The sequence below is a fragment of the Diospyros lotus genome, chromosome 3 (assembly GCF_014633365.1).
Source record: "Diospyros lotus cultivar Yz01 chromosome 3, ASM1463336v1, whole genome shotgun sequence".
NCBI classification, from domain to species: domain Eukaryota; kingdom Viridiplantae; phylum Streptophyta; class Magnoliopsida; order Ericales; family Ebenaceae; genus Diospyros; species Diospyros lotus.
In genome coordinates, this window is record NC_068340.1 from 2,198,788 (window position 1) to 2,212,891 (window position 14,104).

The 14,104-nt window shown below is 34.9% G+C and overlaps 2 protein-coding genes across 6 annotated transcripts in view; both read left to right on the forward strand.

Moving 5' to 3' along the window:
• Positions 1–852, forward strand: part of LOC127797241 (DAR GTPase 3, chloroplastic) — a 37,642-nt gene extending 36,790 nt beyond the window's left edge. For 3 of the 4 annotated variants that reach the window (XM_052329951.1, XM_052329952.1, XM_052329950.1), the window contains 2 exons: positions 168–225; positions 352–585. In XM_052329951.1, the coding sequence (XP_052185911.1) occupies positions 168–225; positions 352–481 (188 nt within the window). In that variant the 3' untranslated portion in view covers positions 482–585. Of the gene's footprint in view, positions 1–167; positions 226–351; positions 586–631 lie in introns of those variants that run through there. The other variant, XM_052329953.1, reaches the window with a different exon arrangement.
• Positions 853–1,557: 705 nt separating this feature from the next.
• Positions 1,558–13,517, forward strand: LOC127798310 (AUGMIN subunit 3). Of its 2 annotated transcripts, XM_052331784.1 has the most exons (19): positions 1,558–1,885; positions 2,134–2,170; positions 3,214–3,317; positions 5,294–5,489; positions 6,148–6,214; positions 6,772–6,875; positions 7,501–7,585; positions 8,891–8,945; positions 9,063–9,194; positions 9,280–9,346; positions 10,138–10,195; positions 10,300–10,355; positions 10,985–11,137; positions 11,283–11,394; positions 11,490–11,631; positions 12,013–12,088; positions 12,426–12,521; positions 12,859–13,014; positions 13,201–13,517. In XM_052331784.1, the coding sequence occupies exons 1-18, from the start codon at positions 1,704–1,706 to the stop codon at positions 12,988–12,990; spliced, it is 1,854 nt and encodes a 617-aa protein (XP_052187744.1). In that variant the 5' UTR covers positions 1,558–1,703; the 3' UTR covers positions 12,991–13,014; positions 13,201–13,517. The 2 variants fall into 2 exon arrangements, with proteins under 2 accessions (XP_052187744.1, XP_052187743.1); XM_052331783.1 differs by having other exon boundaries at positions 12,859–13,517.
• The last annotated feature ends 587 nt before the right edge of the window (positions 13,518–14,104 follow it).

Consider the following 14,104-nt stretch of genomic DNA (forward strand, 5'->3'; position numbering starts at 1 on the left):
ATCTCATAACAGGTCTGCTACACGCTATCAGGGGCGCAACTTGAATTGTTTGACTTGCCCGTCTTCTTAATCTCAAAGCCACATCTGCCTGTTCCTCATATAGAGGTCTCCAGATCTTCTAGTGGTTTATATGCAGAAAGAATTGATGGAGGTGTTTGTTGTTGCAGGCACAGAAGCCATTGGCAACCGGTACAGGATTGACGCAAGCGATTGCTGTGGTAAAACGTACGTAAAATGTCACTGATGTCTACTGTTTGGCCACTGACCCATCACATTTTCATTCCCACTTTGCTATATGATAATTTCATAAATAAAAATGACTGATAAGTTAGAATTCCCAACCCAATGCAGGTTTATCGAGAAACTAGCGGGGCAACTGTTCAACGGAGACACCAATCAAGCAGCATTTCGCGTCTTGTCTGACTTCCGGAAGGGGAAATTTGGATGGGTTGCGCTGGAAAGGCCGCCCCCGACCAGATAGAATGCGCCCTATCTCTGGTCCTAGTATTTTATTTTCTTTGTTTTGTAAGTATTCATTAAACCCAAAAAAAGAAAAAATCTCAAAACGTCAACAAGTTTTGTTAAGACAGGCCTAATATTAAGGGCAGCATGTCCAATGGCCGCCTTGCAGGAGCTCTTCAGCAATGGCTATTGGTGAACATAATAGATGGTTTAAAACCCCTACAAGGATTTGGTGCCACTGTACTAGAGCAAGCTACTAATTCAACACAATTTGCTACTTGGGATTGTATATAGAACCAGTGTTCTTGAGGCCTTCATATATAGTCTAATTTATACTATATATAGATAATAGATATTGATATAGATATGGCTCATGTGTTGATTTTTTGGCTTCGGTAATTGTAAATTTAAATACTTATTTTTAATCTGTAAATAAGAATTTCAATGAAAAATTAAAAAAAAAATAGTCTATCATTTTAAATTAGAACGTACCTCGAGTCTTGTTAAAAAAAATCAAATTTGAAGATTTAAATAATTAATAAACATTAGTGTTCTCCTAACATGAAAAAATGTACAAACATCTTATGAAATTATCTAACTTCTTTAAGGATTATGTTGTTTTTAATTATCAAATATTAAGAGTTATATTGATAATATCGATATATTTATCAAAATAATCACTTAAATTATATAAATGTACTTGATCTAAATTTTTTATGAACTTAATAATCAAAATTTGTTAGCATTTTGTGGACTCAATTGAGGGTAATGCGAATCATTATCCTAATAAATGCATATTATTTTTAGATAAAATGTATTTATTGTATTTTATTTTTAATATTTAAATAATTTTATTAGTTAATTAAACAGTTTAAAACACAATATATAATTAATAAAATTATTTAAATATTAAAAATACTATATAATAAATTTATTTTGTATAAAAATGAGATACACTTATTAATATTTAATCATTAATCAAGAATAATAATTAGCATTATTCATTTCATAAAACTAAATTAAAAAAGCCTCTAATTTAGTTTTGTTTTTATTTATTTCCACCGCTAGCAGGCCGGCGCCAAAAGCACCCCCAAATTGAGTACTGCGTCTCTCTCCTCTCTTTGTTGTGAAATTCTCAGAGCGACGAACAGTGGAGCTTCAGAATGAAGGCAATTTGGATGAATTGCTTGCGGATCTGAGGCGAGTTTGGCGAGGCACATTGAATCGGAGGTGAGTGAAGAATGAGCGGAGCGAGACTGTGTGGTTTGTTGGTGGAATTGGGGTACAAAGGGCCGGAGGGAGTAGTATTAGACCCCGACAGCTTTGAATGGCCCTTCCAATACGATGACGCTCGCCCCATCCTGGACTGGCTCTGCTCCAGCCTACGCCCCTCCAATGTCCTCTCCGCCTCGGAGCTTTCTCAGTTGCGTATCTCTTCTCCCTCTGTTCCATATCTAATTCCTCCGATTGCTTGCTTGTTTTTAGGGTTGTAATTGACAACGTGCAGTAATTTTAGGGCATATTTGATGGCACAGTAGTTGTTCCATTTATCGCTTCATCTGGTTTCAATTTATCAACTGTTGAATGCTTGAAATCTTTTCCTAGTTTCACTAAACTCGATTCAAGTTATTATTTCTTTAGTTAATATCTGCATTTTCTTTCATCATCCAGTTACGAGCAATTTCTACAAGAAGGGAAGCTACTGGAGGTACTGTCATAATGGTCGTTCTTCTGGAAAGTACTTTTTTGCTGTTGGATTTTTGTAATTGCAGAAAATATTCCTACTAAATTTATGGGGCCCATTCCCATGAACATTTGATTTGCGTGGACGGTGTGAATTATTATTCTTATTTCCTGTTTGACCATTTTATTGTTGTTATTTTTTTATTATTCATTGCATTACGGTTTTTAACTTATCTGCTATTTTCAGAATGCCACGCAATGCTGGTGATACACCTAACACAAATGGTTGTCTGCCGTATTATTCCTTTATTTTTCCTCAATACCCTTTCTGGGCATTGTTTCTATGAGGCCTAAATAACTCATTTTTTTTGTGGTTGGATTACAAGGATCATGCGTAGTTGAGATTTAGACGTGGTGAATATGTAATAAGGTTGGAGTGACACCTGTTGAAGATAAAACAGTAAGGAGAGTGGATAAAATAGTGAAAGTTTATAGCAAAAGAGGGAGAGGGAGGTCAAAGAGAACTTAACTAGAAACCCTTAAACATGACATAGGATATAATGATCTTACAAAGGTATGGCCATGGATAGAGATGATTGAAGGTCTATAATTCAAGTAGCCAGAGCCACCTAGCAAGTCTGAGGTTTGTGATTATTGTTGTTGTTATTGTTATTGTGTGGATTGTAAGGAGTGAACTGTCACAAGAATGTCTGCCAAGCAGTTGAATTCCTGAAATGTTTGGTTTAGGAGGTTGTGTGTCTGGAGAGGATTAGGGAGTTAATGCTTAATTTTTTTCTAATTTTTTTTTTTACATCAGGTGTCTAAGTTGTGAACAACATAAATGGATAAAAACTAAAAAGAATCCATTGACTTATGGCTTTGTGCAATCATTCTGGACCTTCTGGTGGTCCTGATTGACTTTTTCATTTTTAGATAACAGATGGTTAAAATTTTGTTTATGAATATTTGTATCAATATCCTGTTTATGTATATTTGGCTTCACTTTCTCCAATTACCGTTGTTGAGATACACTTATGCACTGATATGCCTGACATGGTTAATTAACAGGGGGAAGACTTGGATTTTGCTTATGATAGCATATCAGCCTTTTCAAGTAGGAGAGACAACCAGGAGGCTGTTTTTGGTGCTGAAGAAGGATTGAAAGACATACGGTAACAATTCTTGTTGCATGGATTTGCAATCTCAGGTTTCCGAGTTTCATTTTCCTGTTTCTTTTGGGGTATTGTCATATCAATAGTTGATGGTGATTAGTTTCTTTTTGTTTCTGTATTTATAACATCAACATTTTTATGTGGAATGTTTGTCTATGACTTCATATTTTTGAAATCTTAAGTTCTTTCCTTTTTCTAACATACTTGGCTAGTATCAGAGTAGATGCCCTACTTGTTAATTGTGATTCAGAAGTTTATGCAAGTTAAAATTTTGAGCAAACAATGGCTCCTAGGGTATCTTTGTCTCCCATGTTTTCATTCCTGAAAATTCTTTGCTCCTGGGCTGTTAAACCTCAAGAAGCAAAATTTTGTGTTTTTGATACCGTGGACTTTAGTTAGGAATCTTTATATGCACACACACACTTCTAATTCGTTGTATGTTGACAAATTTTGATTGGAGATAATTCAACATTTAGAGAAAAAGATGCTTTACTCAGTTCTTGTTTCTGGTTACACCCTATTATTTGACTTCTTACATACACCAACGAAAAAATAATGACGATGATATACCAAGCCTTTATCCCACTATGCGAGGTTGGACACATGGATTCTCTCTTTTCATTCATTTCTATATATGGCCTTATTTTTTGTAAGACCCATATAATTAATATCAAACCTAAGTGTCTTCCACCGAGTTTTTCCTAGTCTTTCTCAACCTCTTTTGTTAAGTACTAGTTAAATTCCATCCACTTTCCTCATAGGAGCCTTCATAAATTCATCAAGGTTCAATATAAATATTAGTAAGTTAATATTAATCGGCCATTTTAATTGCTTATGTTCATTGTCATTATGTAGGTCTCTTCCTTTAGTGGTTGATTGCTAATGATATTGTTAAGCAGTACTGGTAACTTGTTTTGAGTGATCTTTGTTATTCTATAAGATCAAGAAACTTATGGATCCAAAAGGAAAAAAAAAAAAAGTAGCATACGTTCTTTCCATCTCTTGACATTTATTTGGAAACTTTCAAGGGGGATTTGGGTTTCACTTGTTTCCAATTCTTGAGATATGATATTCTTGTTCCTATTTTCCTATGATATGAGCATCACTTAACATTTAATTTAAACAATGTTTTAGGCTACTACTAATGCCTACTGATGGCTTTTTGCACATGTTTGTCTGGATACTTTTTTGAGATTTGAGTAATTTGACATGCTAGAGCACTTAACCTCCTCCCACCAAAATGAAAAATGCGACTACAGTAAATTTGAACATTTTAATAAATTTGACATTTTTATTTTTATTTTTTATGTGTGGCTAGATCGTTATCATCGTCAAAAGATTTAGTCCCACCAGGTTGGTCGAATACTTGAATTCTAGTTCTGCAATCATCTTTGTTTATGGCCATATTTTCTGTAAGGCAATTATATCCTATGCCATGCCTAAGGCATCATCAGAAGATTTAGTCCCACCAGGTTTTCTTTCAAGTATTTTTTTTTTTCTATTCCTCTGCATTTTCTGTTACATTTTTTTAAAAATAATTTCATTCTTTTGGTAGGTGAGTTATTCATTTTTTTCTCCATATGTTCAAATTATCTTAACTGTGTTTCTTAAATCTTATCTTTAACGGGCATTACTTTATTATGTTGTTCTCTTGAGAAAGAAGGTTTTTTTTTTTTTTTTTTGGGGGGGGGGGGGGGGGGGGTTGGGAATGAGTTTACACTAGGCATATTTTCTTTGCATAACAAAATACTGACCTCACCACAAAGTGAAGTTTCATTTGAGTGGGCTCAAAAGCATCATCATGATCATGTGAAGTTCATCACTGCACCAAGATTTTTCTCTTTATTTCTGGTGTTAAAAAAAAGAAAAAATTCTGCATGGTACTTCTGGAGTTTCACTCTGCAGCAAATAATGAATAATCATGATGCTATTTTATTCTTTGCTTTTGCCATTGACGGATTAACTTTCATCTCCAGGGATGCTACTTTAGCGTTTAAAGCTGAGGCCTTAGAATTGCAGAAACAGCTAAAGCAACTGCAGACTCAGTATGATTTGCTCACTGGCCAGGCGTCAGCTTTGATCCAAGGAAGAAGGGCTCGAGTTGCAGCAACTTCTACAGTCAATGGACAGCTTACTTCTATAGAGGACAGCCTTTCAGCCAGAAATTTAGAGGTTTGCAGTGCACAGCAATGTCCTTATCTTGCTTTTAGGAGAGTGTATATTCTTTGCAAATTGTTCAGTTGTGTGAAAGTCTTTCATCAGTTTCTTAGGAGGTACAAAAGTAAAGCAATAAATCAGTGGTTCATTGGTTGTTGAAACAATGATTGAATTAACACAGCTATCTGGTGTTATAAATCTCAAGTATGGTTGTAAACTGAAAGCTGTGTTAGATTCATTTTTAGGTTTGCATCTTTTCTTCTGATGTACTCAGGCAAAGGTGGACAACAAACGTGGAAAAACTTATAGTGTTTCATATGTGATGCATGATATCACCCTATTATTTATTTTTGTTTTTAATTCTCAGCTACTAGATCAGTTTGTAACAAATCCCATCTTATTTCTATAAAAAGAAATTTGTACAGTGATAAGCTGGCTTCTGCACATGCAAAGCACATATCTTAAGTGATTTGATTTCTGCCAATGTGCTTTCAGTATGGAAACAAGTCCATAACAATGAAGTTGAAGCTAGAAAAAAAAAAGTCACCAAATGTTACCCCTTGAAATAATCTCTTGCTGGTATTTTCTAACAGTGATGACCGTATTTCCTTTTCTCAGAGATCTTATTTTTTACTTGTTTTGCAAGTTTTTAAACCTTTTCATTGTGACTTAGATGAATGCAGTTCTTGGAAGGATTGCTTCTACATCTCAAGAGTTGGCTCATTATCATTCAGGGGATGGTAATGCATTCCTTCTTCCTTTGTCATTTGTGCACTATTATGTTTATTACTTTCAGTAAAGTTGTTAAATTTTAAAATTTGTACTTTTTAATGCAAAAAAAAATATTTTCATTTATTTTTTCTTTATATTGGCAGATTTCATCATAGGTCTTTTGTTTTTGGTTTCTTTTTTTGGGTGGGTGTGGTTGGGAGTTTGTGGTGGTGATTGAATTTGGTTATTGAATTAACTTTAAACCATAGATGGGTTAGGTTTTAAAATGGCCTTTTTGGGTTCAAATACTTTTTATACATTAATATTTGACTGTGCTATTATTTTCCATGAATAACTTGATTGACTGGATAGATAAATTGGTTTTAAGCTCAATTTATTTTTCTTCAATACCTATGTTTTTGTTTACTTGGCATTTTGTATGAAGAATAATCAGGAGACCAGGGAGGTTGAGGTGAACAATGAAAGAAAACACAGAACATAGTTCTGCTAACCTTAACCTGCTTTCCATTTTACACTTTTTCTTGTTTTTTGGTTTTAATGAGTTTTGGAATTCTTTTGCACGCAGATGATGGCCTTTACTTGGCTTACTCTGATTTTCATCCATATTTGGTTGTGGATGCTTCTTGTATGAAGGAGCTGAATCAGTGGTTTGCTAAACAACTGGATACGGTATATGATCACAGAACTGCTATTTTTGTTTTATTTTATTTCTTCTGGTATCTTTTACTCTCCAATTGGTCTATCATACTTATAGCAACAATTCTTGGGACAAGATAGGCATATGGCCTACGTTTCTTAGTAAATTTAGTCTAGACCAATCATTTGGCAGCAGTTTTAGGATTACTGATGGCTTTTTTATAAGTTTGGGAACTCATTTCCTGAACACAGCTTGTTTCTAACCTACTCCTCCTTGCATGCTTATAGTTTAGCCCCAATCCTGAGAATGGAGCCACAACTCAAAGCTCGCCTTCCAATTTTGAAAACTTTGAGCAGCTGTTTAGTTATGGAAAACAACCCCAGTTTTCCAGAAATTACTCCCCAAAAATTAGTAAATGTCCTCAGCAGGAATGAACTAGCATCTGTCCAATGTGCTTGTGATCTAAATCTAATTTTGAGCTTACAGAAGAGTTAAGATTGGTTTATATCCTCCTCCTGCCTTGATTACCATCATGAACCATACATTTACAAGGTTCTATGAAACTTGTATTATGGAAGTTAAATACTGTACAAATTTTTAGATGTCTCTTTATGAAGGAACTTGAATGTTACTTTCATTTTTCTATATTTGATCCAGGGTCCTTATCGGCTCGTTGTTGAGGAGGGCAAAGCTAAATGCTCTTGGGTGAGTCTTGATGATATTTCAAATGTCTTGGTACGAGGTAGTCCTCTCTCTTGTTTCTTTTGCTTATCTTTCTTGGGTCCTTTACTTTTTAAACCCTTGCAGATATATTATGTCTTTCATTTTTCTATATCGCGGTTATGTTTCTCATATCAGTTAACAATGACCATTTGTTTGTGGATCAAAGTTACGAACTGGCTCAAAGGAGAGGAGGATCTTTTAAGAATTAAACTAAAATTCTTAAGATTCTAAACTTATCAGAAAAATAAAGATAATAATGAATAAAAGAAAAGAAACATGTTCTCTTTTTTATTATTTTTTTATGACAATGACCCTCAGTAATGCAGGGCCTCAATAATCACCTGCATACCACTGTTATCAATGAAGCCCTAGGTGCACTACATGGGATTGAAACCCAAAACTCTTGATTTTATGGCTGGTTTTACTTTTTAGAGTGCAACAATTCTTAAGGTGTTAAGTTGTCAAAAGCCTAAAGTACAAAAATAATAAAAATAGAAAGAAAATATTTTTTTGGGTAAGACTAGAAACCTCTTAAGGTGTCTTGACAATCAAATGGAAAGTACTAGTTTCAGTTAAGCCGAATGTGAACCACATGGGATTTCAACCCAACACTCCGAGTTTACTGATGGTCCTGGAGTTCAACTCTTGAACTGTAAGAGCTTTGTTTTGTGTTCAGCTGTTCATTACCTGATCCTCTAAAGCTTTACTGTTCTTTTAGAGTCTCTAAACCAACTCCATTGAATTGAGTCCAGTGAAAAATATGTCAGCATTTAATGGTTATTTGATTTGTCAAATAAGGAGCATTAGTTTATGACAATAAAGGTTATTGTTCATTCTGGACCTAACTTACTGACGTCCTATATTTAAACATTCTAAAAATTGAGATATTCAATTCACACATCTTTCATGCAACTAAAAGATCAAGGGTTAGAGTCGTAGCAACAACTTGCTTAGAAAGCAAGAGTAGAGCTGTGTACAAAAATGACCCACCCCCGACAATTGCAAAAGGGAATGCCCTTTTTATGTTAAATCTTGATTTGTCCTTTTCTTGTTATCATCCTTTCTATCACTTGCCTATTGATAGTTTAATCCAAATAAGTATATGAATCAGGTTTTTGTCATATTGTATTTGTTTCTGCAGCTCGGTCTGCTCAGCGTATTTCGGAGAAATCTTAATATTATTAATGTTTCTGTATCTAAAGCCACCCAACCATCTCCTCGTGCATACTAAATTTCAATTTTCATACATATATCGAGTCTACTCAGTATTTATGTAGTATAAGCAAGAAAGTTTGCTAATTATTTTCATTTGCTGATGCACCAGATATAGAGAAATCACATCATCAACGTGTATCGGAATTGCAAAGGCTTCGTTCTATGTATGTGATTTTTCTTCTTGAACAATGAAGCTATTTATTTTGTCATTTTTTGTTTACTTTGCATTTCTAATGTATGTATCCCATATAGTTTTTACATTTATTCAATTCTTTTGACAGATTTGGAACTAGTGAAAGACAGTGGGTAGAAGCTCAAGTTGAAAATGCTAAGCAGCAAGCCATTCTCATGGCACTTAAAGCTCAAGTAACGTCAGATGAAGCTCACATTCATCTTGATCTCCATTCTCTTCGGTAGGATATCTCTAATCCCTATTCTAATTAAAGGTTGATTTATCTTTTGTTTTCATCATTATTTATTTTTTTGTTGAATGAGTAGGAGAAAGCATTCTGAACTGATGGGTGAACTTTCAAATCTCTATCACAAAGAAGAGAAGTTATCTGAGGTACATTTATCGAATTTCTGATTGTAGCCTAAAATCTTTAGTTTATGCTTCGTTTTGATCATTTTGTTCCTTCTTTATTAGTTGTGCCCACCAATTCTTTGTTTGTACATGCTTTAAGCTTCTTGCTAGATCTGGAAAAAGTCTCCTCTCCATTCTTCATCTTTGACGATCCTGAGGAGTTGATTTTGTTATTGATAATACACACACAGACACATGCATGATGTTTGGTATAGCAGTTGTTAGTGAAATCTATATTTTAATTCCCTGGATACCTTAAAGCACCTATGTTTAGTCTTCCTTCCCAATTGTGTATGCGTGCGAACTGAAGAGAATGCTTGTTCATGTGTAGATTCTCAGATAATGAAATTTTAATCTTCTCTTTATATGCTTTGCTTTATCCTGGGGAATGGTCATGCCACCTTCTAGCTATTGACTGCCTTTTTTTCCACTAAGTGAAATAACTGTCCTAAAACAGCAGTAGTTGTGTTTTATTTCCCAAAGGACTTAATTCCATGCTGAGCTTTTTTGTAAGCTAATTTTCTCGGGCTTTTGAATGAGAATGATTTATCACTTACTTGATCTTGGGGAATGGCAGGCCATCTTTTAGCTATTAATTATTCCTTGTCCATAAATAAAATAGCTGTCCTAGAAAAGCAGTACTTGTGCTTTTATTCCTGAAGTTCTTGATTTCTGTGTCTGTTCATTTTTCTTGTAGCCTAGTTTTTTCAAGTTTTTGAATGGGGATTGTGTGTATGAGTTCTAATTACGAGTGATTGCCTTATATTTTCCAGACTATTCCCGATCTTTGTTGGGAACTGGCACAGCTTCAAGACACTTACATTCTGCAAGGTGTTGGAAATAATGGGTTTAACTTGTGATGTAATAGCAAATACTTTTCTTCATTTTTCCTTTTTGTATCTTGTTCAATAAAATTTTGATTCTTGAGTATGCAGGTGATTATGATTTAAAGGTCATGCGGCAAGAATTCTATATAAATCGGCAAAAAGCAGTAAGTGAATTTAGAAAATAATATAATTTTTGGCCCCTTCTAAAATTTCCTTCGAGTTTTACTGAACCACCGAAAATGTCTTTTGGGGGATGCAACTTGCTTGTTCTTAATCAGGATGAAGTTTTCCAAGGTTTAGTTGGAACCAGATGTAAGGATGTAAATGGGGCCCCATTTAACCCCATTTAAATTAAAAACAAGTGCAAAATGAGGATATAGGTATAAGGCTTATGTGAAAATTTATTAAAACATGTAAATGGGGTTAATTGGGGCCCCATTTACATCCCTAACCAGATTCCCTGTCTATAGAATATTTCCATGTTGGCTTAAAGTAACTGCTTAAAAAAATAGTGGCTTGAGCAAATAAATCATACTGTCTGACTTTGATTTTCCATTGTAACTAATTTTTTGGTGAACAGACTGACTCTTTGCATCTATCAATTTCCATGGTGCGAAACAATCACATGCAGTAGGATATGCATTGGCAACAACTAAAGTGACACCCACGCGATTAGTTTGCCATTGCTAGGATGTGTGTCAAAGTTTCAGTGTTTAGCAGCTGCACCTTGCATTGCAAGTGTTCAAGGTTACTTAGCCGCCTCTAAATATTTGTCACTGTTTTATTATTGCAGTTCATCAATCATCTGATTAATCAGCTAGCAAGGCACCAGTTTTTAAAATTAGCTTGTCGGTTGGAAAAGAAGAATATGCTTGGAGCTTATTCATTGCTCAAAGTTATTGAGTCAGAGCTGCAGGGATACCTGTCAGCAACTAAAGGCCGTGTGGTATGTGGGCTTCTGTTAATAATTTCAATAGCATTTATTCAAATAACAATACTAGGGAAACCTGTATACAATTTCTCTAGTGAGTTCCATCAATTTGTTTATTTTATTTATTACTGTCTTCACTTATGTGTTCTGATGCATATAGGGTCGTTGCGTAGCATTAATACAAGCTGCATCTGATGTACAAGAACAAGGAGCAGTGGATGATCGAGATACTTTTCTGCATGGCATTAGAGATCTCTTGAGCATTTATTCTAGTATGTGCATCTTATTCAGTTAATCCACATGATATTTCTTCCTCCGCCAGGAAAAAAACATTGAAGGATGCTTGTTCTTCGTTCCCTTTAATTAGATGCTCAAGCTGGAGTTTCAACATATGTATCAGCACCAGGCATTGTTCAACAGATTTCTGGCCTTCAGTCAGATTTGATGTCCCTTCAGTCTGACTTAGAGAATTCCCTTCCTGAGGACAGAAACAGATGTATCAATGAACTGTGAGTTATCATTCTTTTGCTAAAGCAGATAATTGATCTCTCCTGGATGCACTATATATGTATGCCCATTTGAGATGTTAATCATCAGGATGCATTTCTAATCGATTTAATAGTTATTGGGGTGTCTATTTCTGATTATGCTTCAGTTTGCTGCTTGTTAGTTGATCATTATCATGCAGTCCAACAAAAACATGATAAGCTTCATTGCTTTTATAGTAATCAGAGATCTGTGATGAGGTTGTGGCATCATGAAAGTTGTGCCTCTCTCTAGATAAAGACTTGTTGTACAGTTATTGTTAACTTCATAGTCAAATGAAAGTTATATTGATTGTATAGAACTTCAATTACATCCTCTCGTGTTTTTGTCGGCTTATGTGTCAGGTGCACACTCATTCAAAATTTACAGCAACTGCTTTTTTCATCATCAACAACTGCACAGCCAATCTTGACACCTCGGGTATGTTAATTTTTCCATTCACCATTTGTTTTTGCTTCTTATTTATTCATTTTCACTAAGTGAAAAGATTACATCTTTGCTGCTTCTGGACACATTTTGAAAAATGTGCTTTTGCAAGGTCTCATTTCCTGTTTAGAATTATATGTTAGTTTGTTGAAATTTAACAAAAACCTTTCCTTTTAGTTTCAGATAAACTTGCGAAAATGTGCAATCCTGCACTAGTTTTGTACCAGCTTTTTTATCCCTTATTAGTTCTCTAATCCTTCGTATGATTGCAATCTTTTAAGGGCCTTTTGAAATATGATATTACTGATCCTGAGAGCTTTGTCTTCTCTAGTCATTGATGAAAGAACTTGATGAAATGGAAAAGATCAATGCAAAACTCTCTGCTGCTGTTGAAGAAGTGACACTTGAACATTGCAAGAAGAATGAAGTAATTTCCTGCTATTCTGTTATTTTCCTTACTTTTCTTCAGTTTTGAATTCCAATATGTAGTTGAATTGTTGGTTTGGATTAGTACTTTTTATTTGTTTGTTAGGAAAAATACTTGGGTAATGCTAAGCCTACTAAAAATAATTATATAATGCCCAAAGATACTACTAATCCTAGATTATAACTGGGGAATTGTTTTTCTTTCTTTTTGGTTGGTCCTATAACTTTAACTAAGCCCTCTTCTCCTATATTTTTTTCTACTTTGGGTCATTGACGTGTCTTTTCACGTCTTCCCCTCGTTTTTGAACCCTGACCGTGACTGTTGCTTTGAATTACAGATAGTAAAACATCATTCACAAGAGGTGGGCCTTCAAAGGCGGGTTTTTGTTGACTTCTTCTGTAATCCAGAGCGTCTAAGGAATCAGGTCAGAGAACTGACTGCCCGGGTCAGGGCTTTGCAAGCTTCATAGTTACAATGGCTATGGAGCCATCAGGTGAGCATCTGAGCATGTGTTAGTGAGTTGCAATATCTGTTATATTTGTGGTGGATGCTGAACTGTGTTGCTTGGTTTATTAAGCCTATAAATGCCCTCACATTTCTTTATCACCAACCATAGCCTGTGCCACCACTTGGTACAGACAGACAATAGTAATTAAGTAAATAGTTTCTCTCCATCAAGAATCATCAGTTTTGGAGTTGTTCGAAACATCACTTGGTTGTGCTGTGGATGCCAATTCGACTTCTTTTTGCGGGGAAGCAGCAGCAGCACACTTCTTGGAGGGCTGAGCCTGTTTGCTGTTGTTGGAATTTGTCTTCTGAGGTCTAATGTTAGTGTCACCATATCTATGAGAACTGGCATTTGATCCCTTTCTTTGTTTGTTGTTGGTGATCTTTGAAAACCATGCCTTCATCTTGATGCTAGCCCTGTAATTGATTGGTGTGTGACTTCATCATCATGGAAATCATGTTTTTCCAAATACAACTTAAATTCAGTAACTTGAATTTGCCAAATAACTGTCTGCTCTTGAAACAGTTATATGTGTCTCTGCTTGACAAGTGCTAAAGGATTCTTAAACATGCAGTACTAGAAGCCCCATATCAACAAACAAACTGAAAATAGGGAAAAGTACCAAAAACGTAATTTAATTGTAACTTACTCCAACTGAAACAAGAAGAAATCTCTTGTTTTCTATGGCTGAAGTTAGAAGTCACTGCGGATGGTTATGGAATTTGTAGCCCTTCATACACTGCACACACACATACACATTAAAACGAGCGTGAAGGGAAGATATTTTTGGTGTGAAGTGAGAAATTAATGACAAAGTGGATATCTAAATATTTTAAGCATGCAGCAGCATATGTCCAATATTGGGTCTCATTTGTTTTTGAAATTTCCAAATTATATAACTATTATTGCTCGAACTCTTTTATTGGTTCACAGGAAAGAATAGAATAGAATAGAATGGGAGAATGTAACCTATGTTTTCTTTTTATATCATGTTAATTAATTATATTTATAGGATAGGTTGTGGGGCATATTTGGTTACGTGAATCAAACTATAAGTAACAAGTTTGCTATAGTA

What these genes read in the sequence shown, in the direction of transcription:
- LOC127798310 (XM_052331783.1), top strand. Translation starts at nt 1,704, where the DNA reads ATGAGCGGAGCGAGACTGTGTGGTTTGTTGGTGGAATTGGGGTACAAA. An exon ending in TTTCAGCCAGAAATTTAGAG is followed by an intron (nt 5,490 to 6,147) that starts GTTTGCAGTGCA and finishes ATTGTGACTTAG; the next exon opens with ATGAATGCAGTTCTTGGAAG. An exon ending in ATATAAATCGGCAAAAAGCA is followed by an intron (nt 10,356 to 10,984) that starts GTAAGTGAATTT and finishes TTATTATTGCAG; the next exon opens with TTCATCAATCATCTGATTAA.